This window comes from Prunus mume, linkage group LG6 (assembly GCF_029339155.1).
Source record: "Prunus mume cultivar Tortuosa linkage group LG6, ASM2933915v1, whole genome shotgun sequence".
NCBI lineage: Eukaryota > Viridiplantae > Streptophyta > Magnoliopsida > Rosales > Rosaceae > Prunus > Prunus mume.
The window spans coordinates 18,773,609-18,800,638 of NC_142703.1; the positions used below are offsets into that span (position 1 = coordinate 18,773,609).

Sequence of the window (27,030 nt, forward strand, 5' to 3'; positions counted from 1 at the left end):
GTCTTATGCATACGGCACCTATGTTCCCTTCAACACCTTGTCTGCGACATGCAAGTCTTGTACCTTTGGCACCCCTGCCTTTTGGCACCCTTGCATAACAAAATGGGGACTTGCAAACCAGTTGGCTTTTTGTTGCAAGTTCCTTCCCTCTAATATTCTTCTTATCTGAGAACTTGGGGGACTATGACAACATCAAGAAAAAATTATTCAAAGTCATTCATTGTTTAAGTTTTGCTTAAGAAACGTGTAACCAAATCGTTTGGAATATGATAAGTGGGCAAAAGTCATTCCCAAGCACTGGTGAAAAGACACCTACTCACTCCATGCATGCCTTTTCGTTTACCAAATATTAATATTGCAATTGTGCAAAATATCCGTGTCAGTAAAATGTCATTCGTATGCGTCTATGATGTTAGTAATCATTCTACTATATAATATATATATTATACATTTATATATAAAATGGTTTATGACAACACAAACACTAGACAAAATAGATTAAAACCCAACATTTAAACAACATTTGTACAATGTAGCCAGCCAACCTAGAACTGAAGAGAAGCAAGTCCACAATGCATAAAAACCGTAAAAACATACTATAACAAATTATAAGGGTATGGATTCCCTAGCACAACATACACACGCATCACCTTAAACCAAAAAACACTCTCACGGTGCCATTTGCATCGATTGCAACAAGTCCAGAAGGCAAGATTTATCTTTACTTCAATAGGCCAGCCTTGAATAACAAAACACCATTCGTTGTTGTTACAAGCGCTGCAGTGATTGAACTTAATCTTCCCATAGTAAAACATATCTATGATATGTCTTGCAACAGAGAAAACTCGGCTTAATCTTCATCTCAAAGCATCCCTAGTTTCTTTCATATCAATGTTGTTACGTTGATTCAAAGAACACAAAAATTCTAATGCATCCTCTTTTGACTGACCAATTCTGAACATGCCAAGTAGTCCAACTAGATATGCCGCTTCCATATGGCTTGCCGTGGCTGCAATGTGCATCACATACAACGCTTCCACGTTACCCTGCATGAAAAACACTTCGAACGATTCTCTAAATATCGACTCCGGGTTCTTGCAAGCCCTGCATTGTTGCAAGAAATGCTGGACTGCAGGATTGGCATGGTACCAGCTAGGATAGTCTGTGTACTTTGCCATTGAAATGGTGTTCCACACTTGTGGAGTGTTTGCCAACGTATGGAATAATGGGCACACAGATATGGCATGGAAGAGATCTTCCGATGATTGGGTTGCCACGTATAACATCACTTTAAACCAAGCTAACTCCGGGATGAAGGCTTGGGGTATATCCAAATGGAGATGCTTCCTTCTCTTTCCTCCGAATGTAGTGAAATGTTTTGAATTCATTGAAATTTTTTGGAATTGAACGATTTGAAGAGTGGAAAAGGGGAGAAATGAGAATATATGGGGTCTTGGTTTTGTTTTAGCATCTGTTTGTAGTGTTTTCAAAAGGTGTTTCCACTTGGAGTTTTTCCAAGTTGACCCTTTTTAAAGAAACTGAACCCAATACCCTAAAACTCAAGACAAGAGAAGGGCAATGAGAGTCAGACAGTCAAAAAGTCAATTAATAACCTATTTGCAGAGCCATTTATAGGATTTTCCCACCATCACATTCATTGATACAAATATGATGAATTACTGACAAGTCACAAAAGGTCCTATCAAATACTTTTTCATTTTCCCACACCAAACTACCCCTAGTAATGTTATTAAAACGGAACCAATGATGATGGATTATTATCCAACTAGTTGCCTTAATGAAATATAATTAAAATAATATATTTAAAGCAGTGTCCCTTCAATTTTCATATTAATATTTGATAATGAAATATTATATTGGTTTTTGGGTTAAAAGGTGCCACAATTCTAACGGTACATGTATCCAGATCGTGACCAACCCACCCACACACAGAAAAGAAGGATATAATTCGATTTGGGCATAGATGAGTGAGAAGTTTAGGATTATGAGTGAAGGGGTATGAGGAAGAACTATGAGTGAGAAGGTATGAGTCTGAAGAAGTTTCGGTGAGAAGATTCATTTGGAACCTTTACTAGGCTAGTAGGCAAAGGTGATTCTTTGTTGGTCATGTGGGTTTCCACAAAATGTTTGAATATTTGGGCATGAGTGGAAACAACGCTTGATTAGTGGGACCACGATGTCCTCTGTATATACATGCAACAAGCTAGTGTTGAGGCAAATGTGACTACGTTAAGAAATTTCAACAAGTTATATGGTGGAATGAATTTCTTGAAAATTGTGTGAATTTTGGGAAAGAATTTTATTGCTGTCACCAAATGCGTTCGCAAATTAGAATTATCAACTTGTAGATGTGATGGATGACTTTTGAGGGAGCAAAGGTTTTTTGGAAAAAAATGCAGTAAAAAGCGTGGGGTTGTCACAAACTTGGAACAAGATCTCCAAGATGTAATAATTCTTCCCTCCATAGAAAGTGTGGGGTACAAGTCCTTTTACCAAAGCGAACTAAACTTGGAGCAAACACTACTAATTGTGTATTCATTGGACCAAAGCATTAACTGTTTATTTAAATCAAAATCATTAATTCATTCCAAGCCAAACAAACTTTAAATTGCAAGTAGCAAATCGATACACATCATTCTAGGAACACATGCAAGAAAATTAAACATAAGCTTATACATAGGTTCGCAAATTCTTCAAACACCAACAACATTAACCTCGTAAATAAAAACCAAGATTTTGCCTTTATTAGGAATTTGCGGAGAAACCCAAATCCTTCTTAACATAACAGGTCCTGCAAGCTCCAACCCTACAATTAAAATTAAACAAACTAGTTAGTTTTAACAGTTTGAGTGAGCTTTAAAAAAACAAATAAAAACAAGTCAAAAAAGAGGAAAATTAATGGCTCATTCCCACTGTCCATCTCGGCACACCTAACGTAGCAACAAAACTACAATCAAATTTGAAAGTGACTTACGTTATTTAGCCTTGAGCTAGCTTTTTCCCACATCTGAGCTTGTGGTTCTCAAATTCAGATTTGTTGCTGAACATTCTTTGGCATTTTGGTTTGCTGCACACAAAGAATTTTGACTTGGATCCCCTGTGTACCATTTTTTGATGATTCACCAACCCTTTGTAATTTTCAAACTGTTTTGAGTTCATGTTTCCATCAGAACAGAGGTTGCATGTGATAATCTCTCCTCTTCCCACATCTTCAGCTTTGGCCTCAACATCATCAAATTGATTATTCATTTCTGAATTGAATAAGAAAACAAATTACATCATATATATCTTCAATAAAGAAAGATAAACAAATTAGTCAAATACAAGTTCAAAACAAAATGAACTAAGGATTGAAGAACTCTCCTCAAAATTCATTCTATATATATATATATATATATATCATCTATACACTAGTCTGGTAGTACACAGAAAAACTTCCTAAAGTAGATCATCATCACAGAAGAATTGTAAAATCAACAAATTGAAAGAAGAGAAAAAATAAATTATGGGTTGTACTTGTGTGTATAGATATAATCAATATGAGCCGCTAGGGTTCGTCTCATGAGGCACTCTTCTTCCCCAAGTTGGAGGTCGAGTGAAGTAGGTGGTGAGTTGAGAACTACAAGTTGGTGACAGAGGTCATATAATCAAAGATCACTTACCCATTTCAGCGATTTGAGAGAGAGAGAGAGAGAGAGAGAGAGAGAGAGAGATGTCACACAAATATAGAGTTTCAAGAAATATAGAAAGAGCGCTAGCTAGTCTTAATGAAAGAATAGTAGAGGGTACAATGAGAGCTTTATACTAGAGCTCCAAAACCATGTGTGACGTGTCTATTTTAATTTTCTTTTTTTCCTTGCGTAAAAAGGCACCTGTGAGTCGGTGGCGTGAGACATAACTCATTTTAATTTTCCCGTTTCTTTTTTTATTAAAGCGATGATTTTTGTTATTCGTCCACCTAATTTTGGAGAACTTACATTAACGAAATCAACGGACAAATAGAAGGATGGGAGCAGGTAGAGACAGACAGCAGGCTGTGATTGTAATCATGATTCATATTAAGTGATTGTAATCATGATTCAGTAAAAAGGAATGCTGGAATCCAATAAGTATCCAATAATCTAAAGCAAATAAATAAGTATCAAGGCTTTTAACTAAAAGCTGTTTCCATAATCTGACTTCTTTTTTGTTAAATGGTATCATCGGCCTCTTGAATTAATTTGAACCGAAAATAAGTGGTTAAAGATTCTAATGGTTGATTAATGTAAGAGAAATTAGTCTACTAAAAACTTTGACTTGGTTAATAAAAAAGCCCTCTATTATTCCGAATCGATAAGTGTTCAGGCCTAGTTGAACATATATTAATATAACGTGATAGTAATTGCGCCTGATGTATTAATATTGGCTTCATCAATTGCGCAAAAAAGGCATGCATTGCATAACGTGAAAAGGCATAAGGCATGTGGCCGTCTTCTCACTATATGAGCATGCAATAACATTTTGTTTTTCAATCACTCAACCTTTGGAGTTGTCTAATTAGGTCCAAACTATCATGCAAAAACATAGGGGACAATGGAAGTGGGTTTTTCCCATTTGTGTCTGCCACATACACATGTGTCACTGTCAGATCAAGGCACAGTGGTTTGTGTATGTAGGGTACAGATCAAATCACTTACCCCTTGTTTAATCAAATTCCAATTTGGTAATGATTCTTCCTAGTGAATCGATGATTCTCAAACTATAACCCTAAGGGTATAAAGGTAACTTCCTAAGCTAACCAAAATCAGAGGCGGTCTTGGGGCGTGTGTAAAGTGAGTACCCACATCAATAAAATAGTACTTTTTGTTTAACTTGTAAGACTCTGCTTCAAATCTTCTTTCTTCTTTTTCTAAATTTCAAACTTCGAAAAACATTCACATCATTACTGAATTTAATCCGATCCATACACATACCATCCTTTCAGTGGGATTACTGAAAAGTTTTGACCCACACAATCGCTTATTTCACAATTTCATTGGCATTTGCATGTCGTGAAATTAATTCCTAAACATTTGTATACATTTTATTAATATAAAATAAAGATAATATTGTATACAAAGTTTCTTTGGTGAGAAGGTGCCTGAATTCATGATTTTTATATGAATAGAGATTAAAGAGGCTGTAAAAACCTTATATGAATCAATGAAATCTCACCCACCCTTTATCTATATACAATTAATTCTTCTACTCCCTAATATAACCAGCCCTACAACCAAACATTAATAAAAATAAAATACAAATTGTGTCAATTACATAAAAATACCACCAGTCCAAATCAATGGAATCATCTAACCAAAATCCCATTCAGTTTTCGATCCTAAAATCAACAGGTCAGTCTATAGTTAGGGTCTTATAAAGTATTATCTCTTAGTCGTTTGATCAAACTAACTAATTTGATTCAATGGTTAAAAAATAGGACATCATTTGTAGGAGTATGCTATGTATATGCACTCCATTGTTCCTTTTTCAACATGGTCTCAATGTAGTCAAGGGGCTTTAATTCATGTGGTGTAAGATTGGTGGGATTAGGTAGTAGAGGTCTAATTAGGTTCAAACTATCATGCAAAAACATGAGGAAAATGCTAGGATATTATGATAACAACTTGGAAACTATATACACATGTGTCAGATCAAGGCACAGTGACTTGTGGCTTATAGTCAGTTTTGTAGTACGTAGTGTGTGTTGTATCATACATTACATTACATACAAACTTTTTTTTTTTTTTTTGGGTCAAGAACTCTAGTTTCATTCAACTTGAAAAAAGAGAAAGCACAAGACACAAGAGAGAACAAATACTGAAGGGAGGAGTGAAAAACTAAACCAGCACTCAGTTTAGTACAAAAGGGGACTCCTCCCAAACACAAGCAAACTAAGGTGGACCAGGTAGACCATCCGAATTGAGAACGTGCGTGAGAGCAAGTCCTAATGTCCTTGATAATAGGCAAGACAGTCCATGCTTTATTACCCATCTTGCCATTTAAACCATCAACTAAAACTTTCGAATCAGATTCCAAAGTTAGTATGTAATCAGATTCCAAGGAAGAAAAACGATTATTATTATTTTTATTATTATTATTATTATTATTTTTTTGGTTAAAACTGGAAATGGGTAGGTACCTTTTTTTTTTGGTCTGAGGATAGGCACCTTTAAGTTAACTAGTCAACAACCAAAATCTGAGGCGGTCTTGGGGAGTACGCACAGGGCCCCACATCAATCAATCAATTTATGTGTGGGGATGCATAACCCAAAGTTTTGTTCCACAATTATTAGTGCTTTGATTGGTGGCTTTGCTGTCAATTTAGGAATTGGGTAGGTTTTGGAAGCAGAGCTGTGGGGGTTGTTTTTAGGTTCCACAATTATTACCATCCTTTTAGTGGGTTATTGAAACGTTTAGTGGGATTACTAAAAAGCTTTGACCCACACAGTCGCTTATTTGACAATGATTCATTCCAAAACAACTTGGAAAATTTCAAAGTGGTAAATGAAATCTCACCCTTTATCTATATACAAGTAATTCTTCTGCTCCCTAATATAACCAGCCCTACAACCAAACACTGACAAAACAAAATAAAAATAGTGTCAATCCAATATCCTGATGTAGCTCATAAATAAAAATACCACTAGTCCAAATCAGTGGAATCATCTAACCAAAATTTCATTCAGTTTGATCAAACTAACCAATTTGATTCAACGGTTAAAAAACATGGCATCATATAAGAGCATTTCCAGCAAAGGGCCCAAGAGGAGGGTTAGGGAGGGAAGGGGGCAAACCCAAAATGGGGTTTCCAGCAACAAAGATCCGCCAGGGGCAAGGAGTGGGGCCCAACTACTGGCGGCAGGAGAGGCGGCCCGAGCGCCACCGAGTTGGCCGACGTCACCACGACGGTTTCAATTAAATTTTTAACGTTGGCGCGCGCGTTACGCACGTTAAAAACCGCTTCTGATGCCAACGCCTCTCTTCCACGTGGTGGCTCTGGGCTCTCCGATCTCCTTTTTCCAGAATCCAATGGCGCTAATTTTTTTCCAATTAAAAAAGAAAAAAATCAAATTTTTTTTAAAAAATACCCAAAAAATTATTTATTTTTTGTCCTTTTACTTTTATTTATTTTTATATTACTTCATTTACTTAAGTTTACAATGTAAATAAGGAAGTACCCCCCATTTGGATTCAAATAAAAATTCTAGAAAATCAAATTTCCACCAAATCAAAATATGAAAAATCGGTTTTAGTGCAAAATACGATTTAGGCTAAAAATGATGGCTCATTAAGTCAATATATACTTCATATTAAAATCCCATAAAATCAAGTTTTCTTATTTGATGTGTAAGGAATAAAAGCCGCCAAAAATTATCTTGAGAAAATGATTATTCCGAAAAACCATTTTTCATACTTAGCCAATATTGCACCTCCCTAAAAAATTATGGGTCCGCCAGTGTCTATAAATACCAATACTCTTCACTTTTAACACCAAATCCTCATACTTTTTTTTTTCTATAAATAACCACCAATACAACTAATAAAATAAAATATTATCGAATATGAATAGTATTGACATGTAGGAACCCAAAAATCTTATCCGAAAATATTATCCAAATTAATTGTTTAAGTAAACAAAGTTGTGAAAAAAACAAAAAAATGAATAGTATTTGCCATGGTAAGCCTTGCACTGCTGGAAACACAATTTTTTTTTTTGATGCTAGGGCAGCCACTATTCACGTGAATAGTAGCCACTAGAACTCTCCTTACCATGGTAAGGGGTTAACTGGTGAAAAGTGCTCTAAGAGTCTTAAATCACTATAGAATTCTTATAAAAGCAACAACTTTGGGTCTAGAGGCCCAGGCCCAACCTTACTTTGGCTACTCTACATAATATTTGAATTTTATTTTTGCCCGCAGGGATGACATTCTCTAGCCCTATCTCTTTCTCTAGCTGCCACGTGAAATGAAAGCCAGAGAAAACCAGTTACCCTGACACACGTCGCTTTTCCTCTTCAGCTTCCAACTCTTACCCAAGCGCTAGCTTGCAGTTATTTATCCCAATCCTCATTAAATTTAACTAGCCTCTTCACACGCACTTCCGCGCTTGTGAGAGGTTTTTAATAATTTAAATTTATTTTAGAATTAAAAAGATAATGGATAGTTGTGTTCCTTAAAAATAGGATCCATTATTTTATTTTTCTTTTAATTTAAATTTGTTTTAATATGAAAAAGTGTGATTTTACCATATTATCCTCATTTAATTTATAATTTCAATTCTTAATGTTTGCATTAACCAATGACATTTTCTGGTATTTTGAATATTTTACCATTCTCTGCCTTTTGCTTTATATATAGAGATTACAACATATTATTAACAAGCAACGTTACATTGCATCAAGCTTTTTAATCAGCAGCAGAAAGACCCATCTCTAATCTTATTATTTGCATTTGATTTAATCAGCCCAACTCTCTCTCTCTCTCAGTCCGACATTGTCGTCAATATGGATTAAATCCCTTGAGAGGTGGGAAGTATGGGCCTGATATGAACCAATCATAGTTTTCACCTTTTTTTTTTTTTTTTTGGGTATATGATTCAAATGAGACTGGGATTTCTGATGTAGATATAGACTAGTATCAGCCATCACAAATACTTATGGTAGGAAAAGAACCCATACGTCAGAAATCATTCTACCGGAACCTATATCTATCACAAATTAATATTTCCCAAATGCAAAACTGCCCCAAAACCTCAGGCTCACTATGCTCCATCTCAGAATCAGGAATTACCACTTACCACTCAAAGGTGTCCTCGGTAAGCTGAAGAACTGGGGGTCACTCGATAACAATGGAATAATAGTCTGAACTACAAGCACATCTCTGCACATCTAGAAAATAACTCCCAGCTTGATCGCCAGCGATATATACATAGAGCACAAGAATCCAATAAATCTTTTTGTTTCATCCAATTAAAATGTCAAATAATTGTTCCAAAATTGTACTACAAAGTCATCTAAATTGTCTTTGCAACTTGAGGTAGAGATTTAAGAAGAGACGGTGATGGCCTACGCAAAGTGTGATTGAGAAGGATCATCAGTGTCAGGAGAGTCAAAGCCCCAGCTTGATGTGCTGTACCAAGCTCTACAGGCACATATGACAGCAGTGTAGATATTCCCAGTGTGACCTGCAACAATAACACAACGAATTGTGCAAAGCAATTAAAATCAACCTGGCCAAACTAAATAAATAATTCGAAGGAGAAGAGAAAAAAAGAATGAAAAGTTGGAAACCATATATACCTGAAGGCCAGCCATGCCAACAGCACTTCCAATCAAAGACCGAACTGCAGGATGTATCTCAAACTTCCTTGTTGACCACCACAAAGCACCAATTGAAAATAAAGTTGCAGTTGCAAGGATACGATGATCAAGCTACAAACAGGAAGAACAATAATTAATCACAACCCTACTTCATTTTTGAAATTTGAAAAGATTACAGAACAAGCAAATACGCAGTAGAAGATTTAACAATTCTATAATTTCACAAAAGCATAGTCGCCTAAAGAAAATGGTTTTCATCACAAGAAATTACAGTGTAAGCTCAAAGAAGACACAGAAACTGCTGCTAGCCGAAACACATTTCAATGGCCTTAAAAACAATAACTTATCTGTAAAGATGATAACATAATCACATTTCATTTGTTCCTACAGAAAACATATGTTTTTTTTACTGAAGGAAGAAACTTAAAATAAGACATCTTTCCAATTTTAACTCCTTTTTTTTTTGTTTTTTTTTGGTAATATTTCCCTTGTCACCATAAAAGCAACCTTAGAGCTAACATATAGCAACATTAAGTTGCAAAAAACTAAAATAAAATACAGTCTTTGATCAGAAAGATACCTGTACAGTAGATGTATTCTCAAAGAAGTTCCGGATTAGTGGCTTCATGTCAAAAACATCCTTTGGGATCCATGTATCCCCATCTTTGGAAAAGTATTATAAGCATGCCCCTGGAATTTTCACACACAAGCATATTTATACCTCCTACTCAACAAAAGTGACGCAGCACAAGCAAATAAGGTTTCAAGCGAAAACCTTGAGTAACAAGGAAACTGGAATCCACCAGAAATTAAGAGAAACTATCTTTGATTAATTTGATTAAAATCTGAACTGCCAAAAGCGTTAGGCGAACCCGTCTAAATACACAACTCTCAACCCTTGTAACTGCTAAGGAGTTATTACAATTAAAATGAAAAACAGAATTAATTCGGAGACTTAACTCGTAACTCCGAAACTGAAAAAAACAGAATTTATTTTGGGAATTAACTATGTAACTCCGAAACGGAAAAACAGAATTTATTTGGAATTAACTTCGAACTTTGAATGCAGTTTTGAAAGGCCAAACGACTCCAGAATGCCAAAATCCATCGTACATCACAGCAAAGCAGTGAGTTTGACTCGTGGCATCGTTCCCTTTCCGAAATGGTATTTTGCTCCCTAATCGGAGCTCGGACGATAATTCTGCAAATTCCCACCACGTCCCTTTTCTTGCTCAACCGCGATAAAATCTGTCATCTATTCTACATCAGTCCTCTCCACCTCCGAAGAACTCGACCCCGAGTTATGATCTGGATAAAGAACCTCATCTTCACGGAACTCATATAAATCTGCAACATTAAAAATATTGGAAATTCCCATGGAATCCGGTAACTCAATAACATAGGCATTATTATTGATCCGTTTGAGCACTTTGTAAGGACCATATTTCTTCGGTTTAAGCTTGCTGTAAGTGCCAACTGAAACCTCTCCTTCCTCGAAATATCATCACAGAATCGCCTTCTTAAAACACTTTAACACGTCGATGCCCATCCGCAGCAGTGACTTTGTACTTAGCATTTGTTTGCTCAAGTTTCTGCTTGACCTCATCTCGAACGGCTACCACTTCCTTAGCCAAATTTTTCGCCATCTTTTGGTTTGCTGGCCTCTAGGCGTTTCACCAAATCTACAACATGGTTAGGTATAGCAGTATAAACAATGGAAAATGGAGACTTCCCAGAGCGCTATGGACTGCACTGTATGCAAACTCCACTGCGGTAATGCATAATCCCATTGTTTGGCTTCTCTCCACAGACGCCGCACCATATTGCCCAATGTCGGTTTGTAACCTCGATCAGCCATCAATTTGGGGATGGGCAGTGCTGCTACGATTCAAAGTAGTCCCAAACAGTCTCCACAAAGTGATCCAAAAATGACTCAAGAACTTGGTGTCACGATCAGATGTAATGGATGTAGGAACCCCATGCAAGCGAACAACCTCCCTGAAAAACAGTTTGACTATATTTGATGCATCGGCAGTCTTTTTGCAGCTATGAAATGCGCCATTTTGAGAACGATCAACCACCACAAATACAGAGTTCCTCCCCTTTGTGTTCGGGGCAATCCGAGGACAAAATCCATAGCAAGATCCTGCCAAATATCGTTAGGAACTGGTAATGGCATATATAATCCAGTGTTTTGTACCTGCCCCTTCGAAGTTTGACAAATGTAGCACTTGCGTACAATAGTTCCAACATCACGTTTGAGCTGTGGCCAGTAAAATCTCTCCTCCATCAATGCAATTCTTTTGTCACGCCTAGGTGGCCACTCAACCCTCCACCATGCAAGTCCCGAATGAGCTTCTCCTTAAAGAAGAAACTGGAATACACAACTGGTTGCCTTTGAACAAATAACCTTCATTGAGAAAGTAATCTGCCATTGGCTCTTGATTAGTGCACTTAATCCAAATTCGAAATCATCGTCACTGCATATAATTCCTTGGACATTCAAACCCCACAACTTCTTGAATCAGCGTGACTAATAATGAAGCTCTCTACTCAGCGCATCTGCCACACGATTGGTCTTGCCGGAAGTATGTTTGATAACGAACGAAAATTTCTGCAAAAAAGTCATCCATCTAGCATGCATTTTATCAATATTTTTCTGGCTGTTAATATACTTCAACGCTTGATGATCTGTAAATAAAACAAATTCCTTCGGATAAGATAGTGCTCCCATTGCTTCAAAGCTCGAACAACCGCATAGAACTCTTGGTCATAAGTACTCCACTTTTGACGTGCATCGCTCAACTTTTCAGAAAAGAACGCAATTGGCGCTTGTCTTGTGAGAGCACAGCTCGACTCCCACACCGCTGGCATCACATTCAACTCCGAAAACTTTCTCAAAGTTTGGAAGAGCTAGAACCGGTGCGGTGCAAAGCTTTCTTTTATTTCTGCAAAGCTTCTCTCTTGCTCCTCTCCCGAAACCGCCATTCTTCAAACATTCATGATAGGTGCAAACGGTGCTAAAATGCTTCACAAATCTTCGTAAAGGTGGCCAAGCCATGGAAGCTTGAACTTGACTCTTTGGCTGGCGGTCAAGGATTGCCTTGATCTTCTCGTCATCTACTGATACCATTCTCACCAACAACAAAACCCAAGAATGTAGCTTATTTGTGCAGAAAGTACATTTTTTAAGGTTCACATACAGCTTATTTTCTCTCAACACATCTAAAACTTGTCTCAAATGCACAAGATGTTTTTTTTGTGGTACTGTAAATTAAAATGTCATCGAAATAAACAACGACAAAAGAACCAATAAATGGTCGAAGGACCTGATTCATGAGTCGCATGAAAGTGCTAGGTGCATTTGACAATCCGAATGGCATCACCAACCATTCAAATAATCCGTCCTTGCTCTTGAACGCTGTTTTCCATTCGCTCTCCAGTCGTATGCGAATCTGGTGGTATCCGCTTCGCATAAATCTATCTTGGAAAACACCATTGAGCCGCCAAGAACATCCAGCATATCTTCTAACCGTGGAATGGGAAACTGTACTTGATTATCTTGTTGATTGCCCGGCTATCAACACACATTCGCCAAGTTTTGTCTTTCTTTGGAACCAGCAAAACAGGAACTGCGAGGGACTCAAACTCTCCCGGATAAATCCTTTCTGCAGTAATTCCTCAATCTATTCTCTCAAGATGTCATTCTCCTTGGGGCTCATCCGATAATGGGGCAGATTCGGAAGACTAGCTCCAGGCACCAAGTCAATTCGGTGTTGTATGTCCCGCATAGGAGGCAGCTCGTTTGGCAGATTTTCAGAAAGTAGTTCCTGAAATTGATTCAAAATCTGCTGCACATCTTGTGGAATGTCACCTTCTCCACCGCCAATTTTCAACAACCCCTTCAACACCAATTGACAAAAACACTCCGCTTCTTTGACAGCCTCGTTCAACTCCTGCTCGCTACGAATTAGGGTTAAAACTAGAACTCCTCGTCTTGGGCTCAACAGATTGCTTTGCGGGCTGTGTGGTTGCCATTGCAATTTTCCTGTTGTTCCAAGAGAACAGAATTACATTATCTCATCCCTTGAAAGTTGCATCCACATCAAATTGCCAAGGTCGCCCTAACAAAATATGGCATGCATCCATGTCAATAACATCACATAATATTTCATCTCTGTAATGCTTACCAATTGACAGTGGCACTCGGCAAGTCTCAGCTACACGAACCGAAGGGCCTTTTTTAACCCAACCTAGTGAGTAAGGGCTGACATGAGGCTCCGTAGATAGCTGCAAATACTCCACCAATTTCTTTGACACGAAATTCTCGCAACTTCCATTGTCGACGATCACATCACACGCCTTGTTTTTGATTGAGCAGAGGGAACGAAAAATACTATGACGCTGCCCTTCCTCCTTTGGTGCCAAAAGAACTCTCTGTAAAACCAAGGTAATCTTCTCCATTCCTTCCTCAACTGCAAATTCAGCCCCTGAATAATCATCTTTCCCGACTTCATCGTTTTCCTCATCTTCATCGGCTTCTTCGATAAAGTTGGCCTGCTTCCGCTCTGGACAAACATTAGAATGATGCCCTGGTTTTTGGCAACGGTAACATATGTCCATCATGGGCTTAGCATACGGATTCTGGGACTGGTTTCGGGGCTGCCCTCTGTTGTAATTCCGGCTGCTACCTTCGTTGAAATTTTTGTTTTGGCCAACTGTTGCTGGTTTTGTCGATCCTCCAAGATTCTGCTGCTGTGCTTTCCCCTTATCTCCTGAGCCACTAGAAGCACCAGCAGTATATTCAGAGGCTTCCGTCGTGTTCCTGCGGAAGTTGGGTTGGCGTTTCTCCTTCTCCAACAATTCAGCCTTCAATGCCATGTTAATCGCCTCCTGCAAAGTCCATATATTCTGCATACCAATTTTTTCCTGGATGGAAATCTTCAGCCCATTGTTGTACCTCGCGACCTTTTGGTTGTCAGTCTCGGTCAAATGGGTTCGCTCACATAACGCATGAATTCTTGATATATTGGCAGGAACGGTGCCTTGCACAGCCTAGGTACATACGGTAGAGAATCTGCTCATAATCTGTGGGCAAGAATCGTTCCATCATAAGCGACTTCATCTTCCGCCATGTTCGAACCCGCTGCTTTCCTTGCCTCTGCCGTAAATTTTGCAATTGATCCCACCAAACAGCCGCTGTAGCTTTAAGACGGAAAGCTACCATCTTCACCATCTTATGCTCAGGAACCTCCATAATATCGAAAAACCTCTCCACTTCTACAAGCCAATCCAAGAAGTCTTCAATCTTCAGATTTCCCCAAAAGTTAGGAATTTCTGCTTTAATCCGATAGTCGCCAAAATTCTCGTAATTACGATTACGATTACGAGGATTATTAGCCGGTGGTGGTGGTTCTTCAAGTTCTTCTTCTGACTCTGACTCACTATCCGGAATAAGTTGCCTCCTATTATCTCTTCTCTCGCCATCTCTACCTTCTCTTCGATTATCATCCCTGCCTTCTCTTCTTTCGTCATCCCTGCCTCCTCGCCTATGGTTGCCACCAAGAGCTTGCAACAACAATTCTCGCATCTCCCCAAATTGGGTGGTTAGGTTGTCGATCCGTTGGTTTTGAGCGTCCAGATCCGCTCGAGTAATTGGGGCTGGGACATCAGCTTCATGATCACCCATGATAAGACAAGAATACCAAGACGGGAGAGACCCGCTCTGATACCACTTGACGCAGCACAAGCAAATAAGGTTTCAAACGAAAACCTTGAGTAACAAGGAAACTGGAATCCACCAGAAATTAAGAGAAACTCTCTTTGATTAATTTGATTAAAATCTGAACTGCCAAAAAACGTTAGACGAACCCGTCTAAATACACAACTCTCAACCCTTGTAACTGCTAGGGGAGTTATTACAATTAAAACTGAAAAATAGAATTAATTCGGAGACTTAACTACGTAACTCCGAAACTGAAAAAACAGAATTTATTTTGGGAATTAACTATGTAACTCCGAAACGGAAAAACAGAATTTATTTGGAATTAACTTCGAACTTTGAATGCAGTTTTGAAAGGCCAAACGACTCCAGAATGCCAAAATTCATCGTACGTCACAGCAAAGCAATGTGTTTGACTCGTGGCATCGTTCCCTTTCCGAAATGGTATTTTGCTCCCTAATCGGAGCTCGGACGATAATTCTGCAAATTCCCACCACGTCCTTTTTCTTGCTCAACCGCGATAAAATTTGCCATCTGTTCTAAATCAAAAAGCCACATACCATCCATTCAGTTCATTGTGAAAGGCAAGAAGCAAAACAAAAATTACATACAGCATCATTCCCGCTACAAATGCTCCACGAGGCAGTTACTCGACAAGTAAGCTTACAAGAAGGGCAAGTCGCTTCACCTTAGCTGCCCTACGAACCCAAGCTAGTGATTGAAGGTGGTTCGGGCATGACAATGAAAGACCTATCCATAAAAGGCCACAGATATGGCAAAGGCTGAAGTAAGATGGGCTGCAAGGCGTAAGGGCTTACTCTTGGTGAGCATATTCAGATCTGGCTCCTGTGAGAGAGAATTATTTCAAAAATCCATCGCTTTTATTAAATTTCAATCAAAACCACGACAAGAGAAACCATATCTGACCTCTAGGCCACTTTTAACCATCCACCAGCCAATTAAACCCTGTTGGTGTGTAATCCTTCAGCCTAGTTTTTGGAGCTAAAGGAATTGTGTCTGCTCTGTTTTCATTTCTTTTAGTTGTTTATTTTTTTTTTCTTCAGCTTTATTGTGCACCCTTGGATCACAGTCCAAGTGTTTTAATCTCTAGCATAGGATTAAGTGACATGTGTAAGCATCTAATAGGATGCTAGAACTTGAGCTTATTGTAAATATGGTACAGGGAAGAATATCTCTTTTTTTCTTCTCTCTGCCTAACGATTATAACCAAACAGTGGAACAGATATGAAATATACAAAAGCATTTTTCATTCTCTAGAGCAACGCTCTCTCTCAATTTTTCTGTGATTTTCTTCTTTGCTCCCAAAATATCCAAAATATGAAATGCTGAAACAAAGAATTCTAACATGGTATCGCGAGCCAGGTTCGATTGCTTGAGCTGGGCGTGAATCTGTGATTGAATCGGAGAAATTGGGTTTTGTTTGAGCTAAACTTGAGCTCATCTGAAGATCGCGATTTCTCAAATCCAATGTCTAATATGGCAGGATCGAGTACCTCTGAGCTGCGAACTCCAATTTTCAATGGAGAAAATTATGAGTTCGGAGTATCGAATGAAAACTATTCTGAAATCTCATGGTTTATGGGATCTGCAGTCGAGAATGGGTTAAGTGACCTAGATCGAAGAAGAAGAAAGAGGAGGCTGTAGACACTGAGAAGTCTATGGTGGTTGGACTGATGAAGGATGCTCGTGCACTTGGATTGATCCAAAGTCTTTTTGATCGACTATTTCAAGGATTGTGAATGAGAAACTTGAAGGAGCTTGGGATATTCGAAGCTGGAATTGGAGGAGATAAACAGGTACGAAATGTCAAATTGCAAGGGCTGCGTAGGGAATTTGAATATACCCGCATGAAGGATAGTGAATCTTTATCTGTATATCTGGTTAGGTTGTTTGATATAGTAAATCATATGAAGAGTTATGGTGAGGAACTATCTAGAGAGAGAATTGTCCAGAAGCTATTGTTTAGTTTGCCTAAATCTTATGATTCTATCTGCTCTGTAATTGAACACTCTAAGGACCTTGAAACTCTTGAGGTTCAAGAGGTTGTTGCTTCACTGAAGAGCTTTGAGCTCAGATTGGATAGACACACTGAGAATTCTACAGAAAAAGCCTTCTCTAGTCTGAATGTTGGTAGGAAAAACCCTGAAAATGGAATTGCTTCTGCAGATCAAATACCTCAGAAAAATTGGAAATCCAATGATGGAAACAAAATGGCCTGCAAACATTGTGACAGATTTCATTATGGCAAATGTTGGTATGATGGGAAACCTAAATGACATGGTAAGCATCTAATACCCTGCCCAGCTCCAAGACCAAAAAGAGCAGAGAGTCTCAGTCCAAGTTGTACGGTAATATACCCCTTGCGGAGAAAATACGAGAAGGGCAACGCAAAAATAATTCCCAGTCCCCTTCCCCACATTCGATGTGCATATTCCATCCAATAGATGAATTTGAAATCTTCAATTCTCATCCCTCGATTTACACTACATAATATCAAGAACCAGGTAACATTATAAGGGTCCAAAAGAACTTCGACTCCCATTGAAAGCAACAATGTAATATCAAATATGTAATTCTTCAATCCTACAAATCTGGGTTAAAGTAAACTACAAAAAGCTAAAAAGACACATGAACAGTAAAATTATCATCACTCATATAGTCATTCAGTTCAAAGCACATATTTTCTGTTTTGCTTCCAGCCAATAGAGGATTGCATTTGTGATCAAACTTAAGCAATTCTGGAAGACTTTTAATGTAATTTCAAGTTTAGATGCAGATCACTATGAGCTACAAAGTGCTTAAAATGAAAACTAAAACTATTGCTCCAAAAATGTACAGTGCTGTTTCCACTTTGCACTAACCGCTTATACTCAGGGGACTGCTTGTACTTCTCAAACTCAAGCAACCAATCCTCATCTGAGAGAGGAGGAAGGCCCCCAGTAAATTTCCAATCAGTCATTGAAAGACCAGATCTCGTTAGTCGTGTAATCCCGCCAAGTATCACCATACTAAACACCCATGCAGCAGAGCCAAAAAGCCAAATGCCAACCATTTTCTGAGCATGAGGTCCTTCATTTACAGGAAGCTTCAATCCCTCCTTATTTCCGATGCCTACAGAAGCAACAGTGGACATATTCCTAATAGATGGTACATAATAATTGCCCTGAAAATGGCATAAGAAACTTCGTTTTTATTTATTATTTCACAACACAGCCCAGCCACTACTACAAAATAACCCTTGCGCGACCAAATTTTGCGCGACGAAAAATTATTCGTCACTCAAAGTCACTTTGCGCGACGAAACTCAAAACTTCATCGCTAAAAACCTTGCGCGACCAACTTTTGCGTGACGATAATACGTTGTCGCGCAAAGTCTTAAGCAACCAAAAAAAATTTGTCGCGCAAGTCGCTTTGCGAGACGGAAAAAAATTCGTCGCGAAGCTACTTTGAGAGACGAATCAACAAAACTTCGTCGCGCAAAGTCCTTATAAAATAAATAAAATATAAAATATATTTTTTTAAATCTTTGTTAGAAAAATATATTATTGTTGTTTGGATTGGGTTTTTGTTAGAAAATATATTTTTTAAATTGACGATCGAATTAGTTCATTGTATTTATATAGGGTCAAAGAGTGTAGCTATAAAAAATCATCAAAATCGGAGTTAAAATAACCGTTAAATCATGATTTTTCATTTATAACCATCGAAAAGTTATGTCTCATTACTTGATCTCTGAATGTTTATTTTTTTCGATTTTTGGCATATATGATCTCGAAGTATAAACAAACAAGTTTGACTGTTGGATTGTTCAAACTAGTTTCGTAGAATGTGTATGCCATCAAAACAATATATTCACTAACAATTAAGAGTTTATTTATACTTTTGTTAAATATAACATAAGATTTTGTAGTATCCACTAGTGTAAATATTATAAATTGAAGATCAAATTCAGTCATTGTATTCATATAGGGTAAAGGAGTGTAGCGGTAAAAAATCATCAAAATCGGAGTTAAAATAACCGTTAAATCATGATTTTTCATTTATAACCGTCGAAAAGTTTTGTCCCGTTACTTGATCTCTGAATGTTTATTTTTTCCGATTTTTGGCGTATATGATCTGAAAGTATAAACAAACAAGTTTGACGGTTGGATCGTTCAAACTAGTTTCGTAGAATGCGTATGCCATCAAAACAATATATTCACTAACAATTAAGAGTTTATTTATACTTTTGTTAAATATAACATAAGATTTTGTGGTATCCACTAGTGTAAATATTCTAAATTGAAGATCAAATTTAGTCATTGTATTCATATAGGGTAAAGGAGTGTAGCGGTAAAAAATCATCAAAATCGGAGTTAAAATAACCGTTAAATCATGATTTTTCATTTATAACCGTCGAAAAGTTTTGTCCCGTTACTTAATCTTTGAATGTTTATTTTTTCCGATTTTTAGCGTATATGATCTCGAAGTATAAACAAATAAGTTTGACAGTTGGATCGTTGAAAATAGTTTTTTAGAATGCGTATGCCATCAAAACAATATATTCACTAACAATTAAGAGTTTATTTATACTTTTGTTAAATATAACATAAGATTTTGTGGTATCTATTTGTGTAAATATTTTAAATTGACGATCGAATTTGTTCATTGTATTCATATAAGGTCAAGGAGTGTAGCTGTAAAAAATCATTAAAATCGGAGTTAAAATAACCGTTAAATCGTGATTTTTCATTTAGAACCGTTGAAATTTTTGTCCGTTACTGGGTCTCCGAATGTTTGTTTTTTGCAATTTTTGGGGTATACAATGTTGAAGTATATACAAACAAGTCTGACGGTTGGATCGTTGAATGGTGTGTGTGTATATATATATATATTTATTTACTTATTAAGTAGCTTTAAATTTATTTATTTTGTTTGTATAACACTTAAGAAATTGGTATATACATTTATTAAGTAGCTTTAACCTTATTTATATTTTAAATCGTAAAAAAAAATAAATTATTTTTTATTATTCATAACAATTATTTTTATAAATATCGTGCTACAAACTAATTTTTCGTCTCTCAAAAGTTTGCGCGACCAACAATTAAATCACGCAAAACTCTAAAAATTTAGTGGTACCAAAAATGGGACGCGGGATTTTTTAAAAAAAATTTAGACTTTGCACGACCAATATTTTGTGTCGCTCAAAACTTTTGCGCGACCAATATATATTTTCCGTCGCGCAAAAATTTGTGGGTACCAAAAATGGGATCGGGAATTTTTTATATAATTTTTTTAGACTTTGCGCGACCAATATGTATTTTTCGTCATGCAAAAATTTCAAAATTTGGTGGGTACCAAAAATGGGACACGGGATTTTTTTCACTTTATGCGACCAATATAATAATATTGGTCGCATAAACTTGAGACCAATATTCCAGATTCGCGACCAACAATATCATTCGTCGCGCAAAGTGATACCGTTTTTAAAATGAAAATGACTCCACCATTTTCTCAATGTCTTTCTCTGCTCTTACCTCTCCTCTCTCTTTCCCTCTCCCCAAATCCCACTATTTCTCTCACACTCACTCCTCTCACTTCATCTCTCATCATCTCTCTCTTCACTATCTTTCACTCTCACTCACTCTCTCATCTCTCTTTTCACTATCTCTCACTCTCACTCACTCTCTCATCTCTCTATCACTATCTTCTCTAATTCTCTCACACTCACTTCTCTCTCTCATTCTCACTCACTCTCAATCTTGCCAAAAGGTAGATTCTCTCCAAATTTTAAATTTTTTTCATTAATATGTGTTTTTGGAGTTAGTTTTGAGTTTGTGTGGGGTTTGGGGTTGAGTAAAGGGGAGGGATTGGAGTTTGGGTTGGATTTGTTGTATAACAATTTTAGGGGAGATTATCCCTTTTTTATGTATTGTACTTTGTTAATTTATGTGTACATTTTGAATATTATATATATAAATTTATTGGATAATTTGATCACTATTTTTCATATGTAATTTTATTTTAAATATGTCAATTTAAATTAAAGTAATTAAATTAAATTTAAAAAGTAAAAATTTGAATAAATCAATATAATTAAATAAATATCAATTTAAATTAAAGTAACGAAAAAAATCATACAACTAAATTAAATTTAAAAAGTAAAAATTCGAAATAATTCATATAATTAAATTAATATTAAAGAAATAATAAAACAAAAAGTTAAAAACTAAAATATTTCGTCGCACAAATAATTAATATAATTAAATTAATATTTCGTTACTCAAAAGTTCGAAATAATTAATATAATTAAATTAATATAAAACCAAAATAATAAAACAAAAAGTCAAAAACCAAAATATTTTTTTTATTTTTTATTTTATTTTTTCGTCGCGTAAAACTTTTGGCGACAAATATTATTTCGTCGCGCAAAGTCACTTTGCGCGACCAATATTTTCGTCGCGCAAAGTAACTTTAACCGACCAATGTTTTTCGTCGCGCAAAGTGTAAAATGTAGTAGTGAGCCTAACTAGTTAAATTGCAAAAATTTGTTTTTGGTGCATTTATTCATCATGGGAAAAGGAGCTACTTCAAAAATTGATAGTCAACCTATAGAAAATAAAGATTAAAAGCAGCTGCATTCGATGATATGAAATCCACAGTAACTAAGTCAAAATGGTACTCCTTAACGATATGGCATGAAAATTAGAAAATATTATCAAGTACATGAGCCAAATTTCGACCCCACATTCATAACATTGTAGCAAATTCACAATCAAAACTCAAAAGACATAAAATAATGTAGCTAACCAATTACTGATCACAAGAAGTTACTGATCCTCTAGGCAATTATGTAGCTAACCAATTCAAAATGCAATGCCAAACCCACATCTAATACTAACAAAGCTGCTTCAGCTTTCCATTTCGTAACAAAAATAAAAAGGGAGACTTTGGAAAAACCCAAAGGAGAGAGAAATTTTGTAAAAGAAGCCAAAATGGACAAATTTGCCCTTATTTATTTTTGGATTTCCTAAGAAATCATTTACACTTGCATGTCTTTGATTTGAAAGTTGAGAGGTTTTTCTGTCTTTTTTGAAAAAGCTTTGGCTTTTTCCAAAAGTGAAATTTTTTTTATGGCTAAAACCTAAATTTACTAAATAAAAATAACCAAACCAACTTAAACGTCTAAGCATCACCCAACAGAAGAATTCAGCAATCAATGCCCGAATGCACCACAGACGTGCATAGCACAATTATTGGATTAGTATAAGGTGATTTTAGCAAAACTACTAAAACCCACATAAATCAGGCAAAAAGATTTCTCGTTCTTTTTCACTTTCCAGAAAATTTAAACAAGGGAACTAGATGAAAAACCAAAAAAGACAAATGCCTAGGGCCGTACCCCACTCATCTTCTTCATCAAGAGGCATATGAGAGTAGGTGGTGAAAAACATAACTCATCTAGAACCTTTACTAGGCTAGTAGGCAAAGTGATTCTTTGTTGGTCATGTGGGTTTCCACGGAATGTTTGAATATTTGGGCATGAGTGGAAACAACGCTTGATTAGTGGGACCACGATGTCCCCTGTATATACATGCAACAAGCAAGTGTTGAGGCAAATGTGAATACGTTAAGAAATTTTGCAATATTAATTTATTATTTATTGTTTTGCTAATTTAATTTGCAAAATAAAAGTGCTAGAGTTTTGCACTATTAATTATTTATTTATTGTTTGCTAATTTAATTTGCAAATAAAAGTGCTTCAGTATCATTGTCCAATTTCAACAAGTTATATGGTGGAATGAATTTCTTGAAAATTGTGTGAAATTTGGGAAATAATTTTATTATTGTCCGCAAATTAGAATTATCGACTTGTAGATGTGATGGATGACTTTTGTGGGAGCAAAGGTTCTTAAAAAAATGCAGTAAAAAGCGTGGAGTTGTCACAAACTTGGACCAAGATCTCCAAGATGTAATAATTTTTCCCTCCACAGAAAGTGTGGTGTACAAGTCCCTTTACCAAAGCGAACTAAACTTGGAGCAAACACTACTAATTGTGTATTCATTGGACCAAAGCATTAACGGTTTATTTAAATCAAAATCATTAATTCATTCCAAGCCAAACAAACTTTAAATTGCAAGTAGCAAATCGATACACATCATTCTAGGAACACCTGCAAGAAAATTAAACATAAGCTTATACATAGGTTTGCAAATTCTTCAAACACCAACAACATTAACCTCGTAAATAAAAAACAAGATTTTGCCTTTATTAGGAATTTGCGGAGAAACCCAAATCCTTCTTAACATAACAGGTCCTGCAAGCTCCAACCCTATAATTAAAATTAAACATAGTTAGTTTTAACAGTGAGTGAGCTTTAAAAAAAACAAATAAAAACAAGTCAAAAAAGAGGAAAATTAATGGCTCATTCCCACTGTCCATCTCGACACACCTAACGTAGCAACAAAACTACAATCAAATTCGAAAGTGACTTACGTTAATTAGCCTTGAGCTTTTTCCCACATCTGAGCATTTGCCGCACACAAAGAATTTTGACTTGGATCCCCTGTGTACCATTTTTTGATGATTCATCAACCCTTTGTTATTTTCAAATTGTTTTGAGTTCATGTTTTCATCAGAACAGAGGTGACATGTGATAATCTCTCCTCTTCCCACATCTTCAGCTTTGGCCTCAACATCATCAAATTGATTATTCATTTCTGAATTGAATAAGAAAACAAATTACATCATATATATCTTCAATAAAGAAAGATAAACAAATTAGTCAAATACAAGTTCAAAACAAAATGAACTAAGGATTGAAGAACTCTCCTCAAAATTCATTCTATTTTATATATATATATATATATATATATATATATATATATATACTATACACTAGTCTGGTAGTACACAGAAAAACTTCCTAAAGTAGATCATCATCACAGAAGAATTGCAAAATCAACAAATTGAAAGAAGAGAAAAAAAGAAATTATGGGTTGTGCTTCTGTGTATAGATATGATCAATATGAGCCGCAAGGGTTCTTCTCATGAGGCACTCTTCTTCCCCAAGTTGGAGGTCAAGTTGGTGGTGAGCTTGGAGGTCAAGTAGGTGGTGAAGGTGGAGTTGAAGGTGAAACTGGAGGTCAAGTTGGTGGTGAAGGTGGAGGTGAAATTGGTGGTGAATGAGGAGGTCAAGGTGGAGGTGAAGTTGGTGGTGAAGCTGGAGTTGAAGGTGAAGCTGAAGGTCAAGTTGGTGGTCGAGTGAAGGTGGAGTTGAGAACTACAAGTACATACATATAATCAAAGCTCACTTACCCATTTCAGCGATTTGGGAGAGAGAGAGAGAGAGAGAGTTTATGAAAGAATAGAGGGTACAATGGGAGCTTTTATACTTGAGCTCTAAAAGCAAGTGTCTATTTTAATTTTTAATTTTTTTTAAGTATCTTTCTTGTGTAAAAAGGCATATGTGAGTCGGTGGTGAAAGACATAACTCATTTTAATTTTTTCATTTCTTTTTTTATTAAAGCGATGATTTTTGTAATTGGTTCACCAAATTTTGACAGAATGTAATGGTAGGACCAATGGAGCGAATAATATAAAGTTGATGGACTATTTGAATGAATAATTTAATTAAATGACCAAAATGTAAATCAAGTATAAGTTTGAGGACCATTTGAGCAATTTACCCTAATTTTCTTTTATTCCTTGTGTAAAAAGGCATATGTGAGTCGTTGGAGAGCATGCATATAAAAAAATAAAAAAATAAATCACGGAGAGACCACAAACCAAATATGAAAGGGGGTGAATTTTGGAGAATTTTACATTAACGAAATCAACGGACAAATAGAAGGATGGGAGCAGGTAGAGACAGCAGGCTGTGATTGTAATCATGATTCATGTCAAGTGGTTATTCGAAAAAAGTTCAGTAAAAAGGAAGGCTGGAATCCAATAAGTATCCAATAATCTAAAGCAAATAAATAAGTATCGAGGCTTTTAACTAAAAGCTGTTTCCATAATTTGTTACACGAAGATGTGATGTGGAGAAAACAACGTGACTTCTTTTTTGTTAAATAGTATCATCAGCCTCCTGAATTAGTTGAACCGAAAATAAGTGGTTAATCAATTCGATTGGTTGATTAACGTATGAAAAAGCCCTCTATCATTCCGAATCGATTAGTACTCAGGCCTAATTGAACATGTATTAATATAACGTGATAGTAATTGCGCCTGATGCATTTAATATTGGCTTCATCAATTGCGCAAAAAAAGCATGCATTGCATGACGTGAGAAGGCATAAGGCATGTGCACGTCTTCTCACTATATGAGCATGCAATAACATTTTGTTTTTCAATCACTCAACCTTTGGTTTTCACGTAGTCCAATACAAGAAGGTGGTTGCTTTTATTATTTTTTATTAATATATTGGTGGGAATGAAAATCACTTGTCTTTGTTGTGAGGGGCCCAGAAGCAATAACACGTGCCTTGTACTTGTGTAACTTGTCACTACTTGAAAGGTTAACCCCAAAATTAGGGGCTGGAATGGAAGTCTAGTTAGGTCCCTGAATCTTCCCATCTGTTGAAATTATAGTCTTGAAAAAGCACGACTTTGGACCTAACTCTACTCAACGTTTAATTAGGGGTGGAGTTGTTCTAATTAGGTATCAGGCAAAAACATAATGTATGTGGGTTTTGTGTCTGCTATATACACATGTCGTGAAATTAATTCCTAAATATTTGTATACATTTTATTAATATAAAATAAAGATAATATTGTATACAAAGTTTCTTTGGTGAGAAGGTGCCTGAATTCATGATTTGTATATGAATAGAGATTAAAGAGGCTGTAAAAACCTTATATGAATCAATGAAATCTCACCCACCCTTTATCTATATACAATTAATTCTTCTACTCCCTAATATAACCAGCCCTACAACCAAACATTAATAAAAATAAAATACAAATTGTGTCAATTACATAAAAATACCACCAGTCCAAATCAATGGAATCATCTAACCAAAATCCCATTCAGTTTTCGATCCTAAAATCAACAGGTCATTCTATAGTTAGGGTCTTATAAAGTCTTATCTCTTAGTCGTTTGATCAAACTAACTAATTTGATTCAATGGTTAAAAAATAGGGCATCATTTGTAGGAGTATGCTATGTATATGCACTCCATTGTTCCTTTTTCAACATGGTCTCAATGTAGTCAAGGGGCTTTAATTCATGTGGTGTAAGATTGGTGGGATTAGGTAGTAGAGGTCTAATTAGGTTCAAACTATCATGCAAACAAGTACTGAAGGGAGGAGTGGAAAACTAAACCAACACTCAATTTAGTACAAAAGGGGACTCCTCCCAAACATAAGCAAACTAAGGTGGACCAGGTAGACCATCCGAATTGAGAACGTGCATGAGAGCAAGTGGAGCTCTATTGAGCCAGCATCGCGCTTCCACCAGACCTCTACCAAGCTTTGCAGCTTCATAAGCATTGAGCAGCCATATATTTTGGCTTCTAAGAGCCCAGAACCACTCACAAGAAACAAAAGAAGCCGCCAACTTCCTAATGTCCTTGATAATAGGCAAGATAGTCCATGCTCTATTACCCATCTTGCCATTTAAACCATCAACTAAAACTTTGGAATATTCCAAAGTTTTATGTATGGTACAACACACACCAACCAAATTAGTACGTAATCAGATTCCAAGGAAGAAAAATTATTATTATTATTATTATTAGTAGTTAAAACAGGAGATGGGTGGGTACCTTAAGTTAACTAGTCAACAACCAAAATCTGAGGCAATCTTGGGGAGTACGCACAGGGCCCCACATCAATCAATCAATTTATGTGTGGGGATGCATAACCCAAAGTTTTATTCCACAATTATTAGTGCTTGGATTGGTGGCTTTGCTGTCAATTTAGGAATTGGGTAGGTTTTGGAA

The 27,030-nt window shown here is 36.4% G+C and overlaps 1 protein-coding gene and 1 pseudogene across 2 annotated transcripts; both read right to left on the reverse strand.

The window, feature by feature from the left end:
• Positions 1-857: 857 nt before the first annotated feature.
• On the reverse strand, positions 858-1,388 carry LOC148916325 (uncharacterized). The gene has a single exon (XM_089055108.1). The coding sequence runs from the start codon at positions 1,386-1,388 to the stop codon at positions 858-860; it is 531 nt and encodes a 176-aa protein (XP_088911234.1).
• Positions 1,389-8,952: 7,564 nt separating this feature from the next.
• On the reverse strand, positions 8,953-26,696 carry LOC107881402 (heme A synthase COX15-like; annotated as a pseudogene). The gene is made up of 8 exons (XR_016128135.1): positions 26,496-26,696; positions 17,964-18,265; positions 17,398-17,585; positions 16,009-16,070; positions 15,693-15,927; positions 9,940-10,049; positions 9,339-9,470; positions 8,953-9,223 (listed from the first exon to the last, which is right to left on the reverse strand). The product of XR_016128135.1 is annotated as a heme A synthase COX15-like (transcript).
• Between the last annotated feature and the right edge of the window lie 334 nt (positions 26,697-27,030).

Excerpts from the sequence above, each read along its gene's own strand:
- LOC148916325 (XM_089055108.1), bottom strand. The coding sequence starts at position 1,388 with ATGAATTCAAAACATTTCACTACATTCGGAGGAAAGAGAAGGAAGCAT.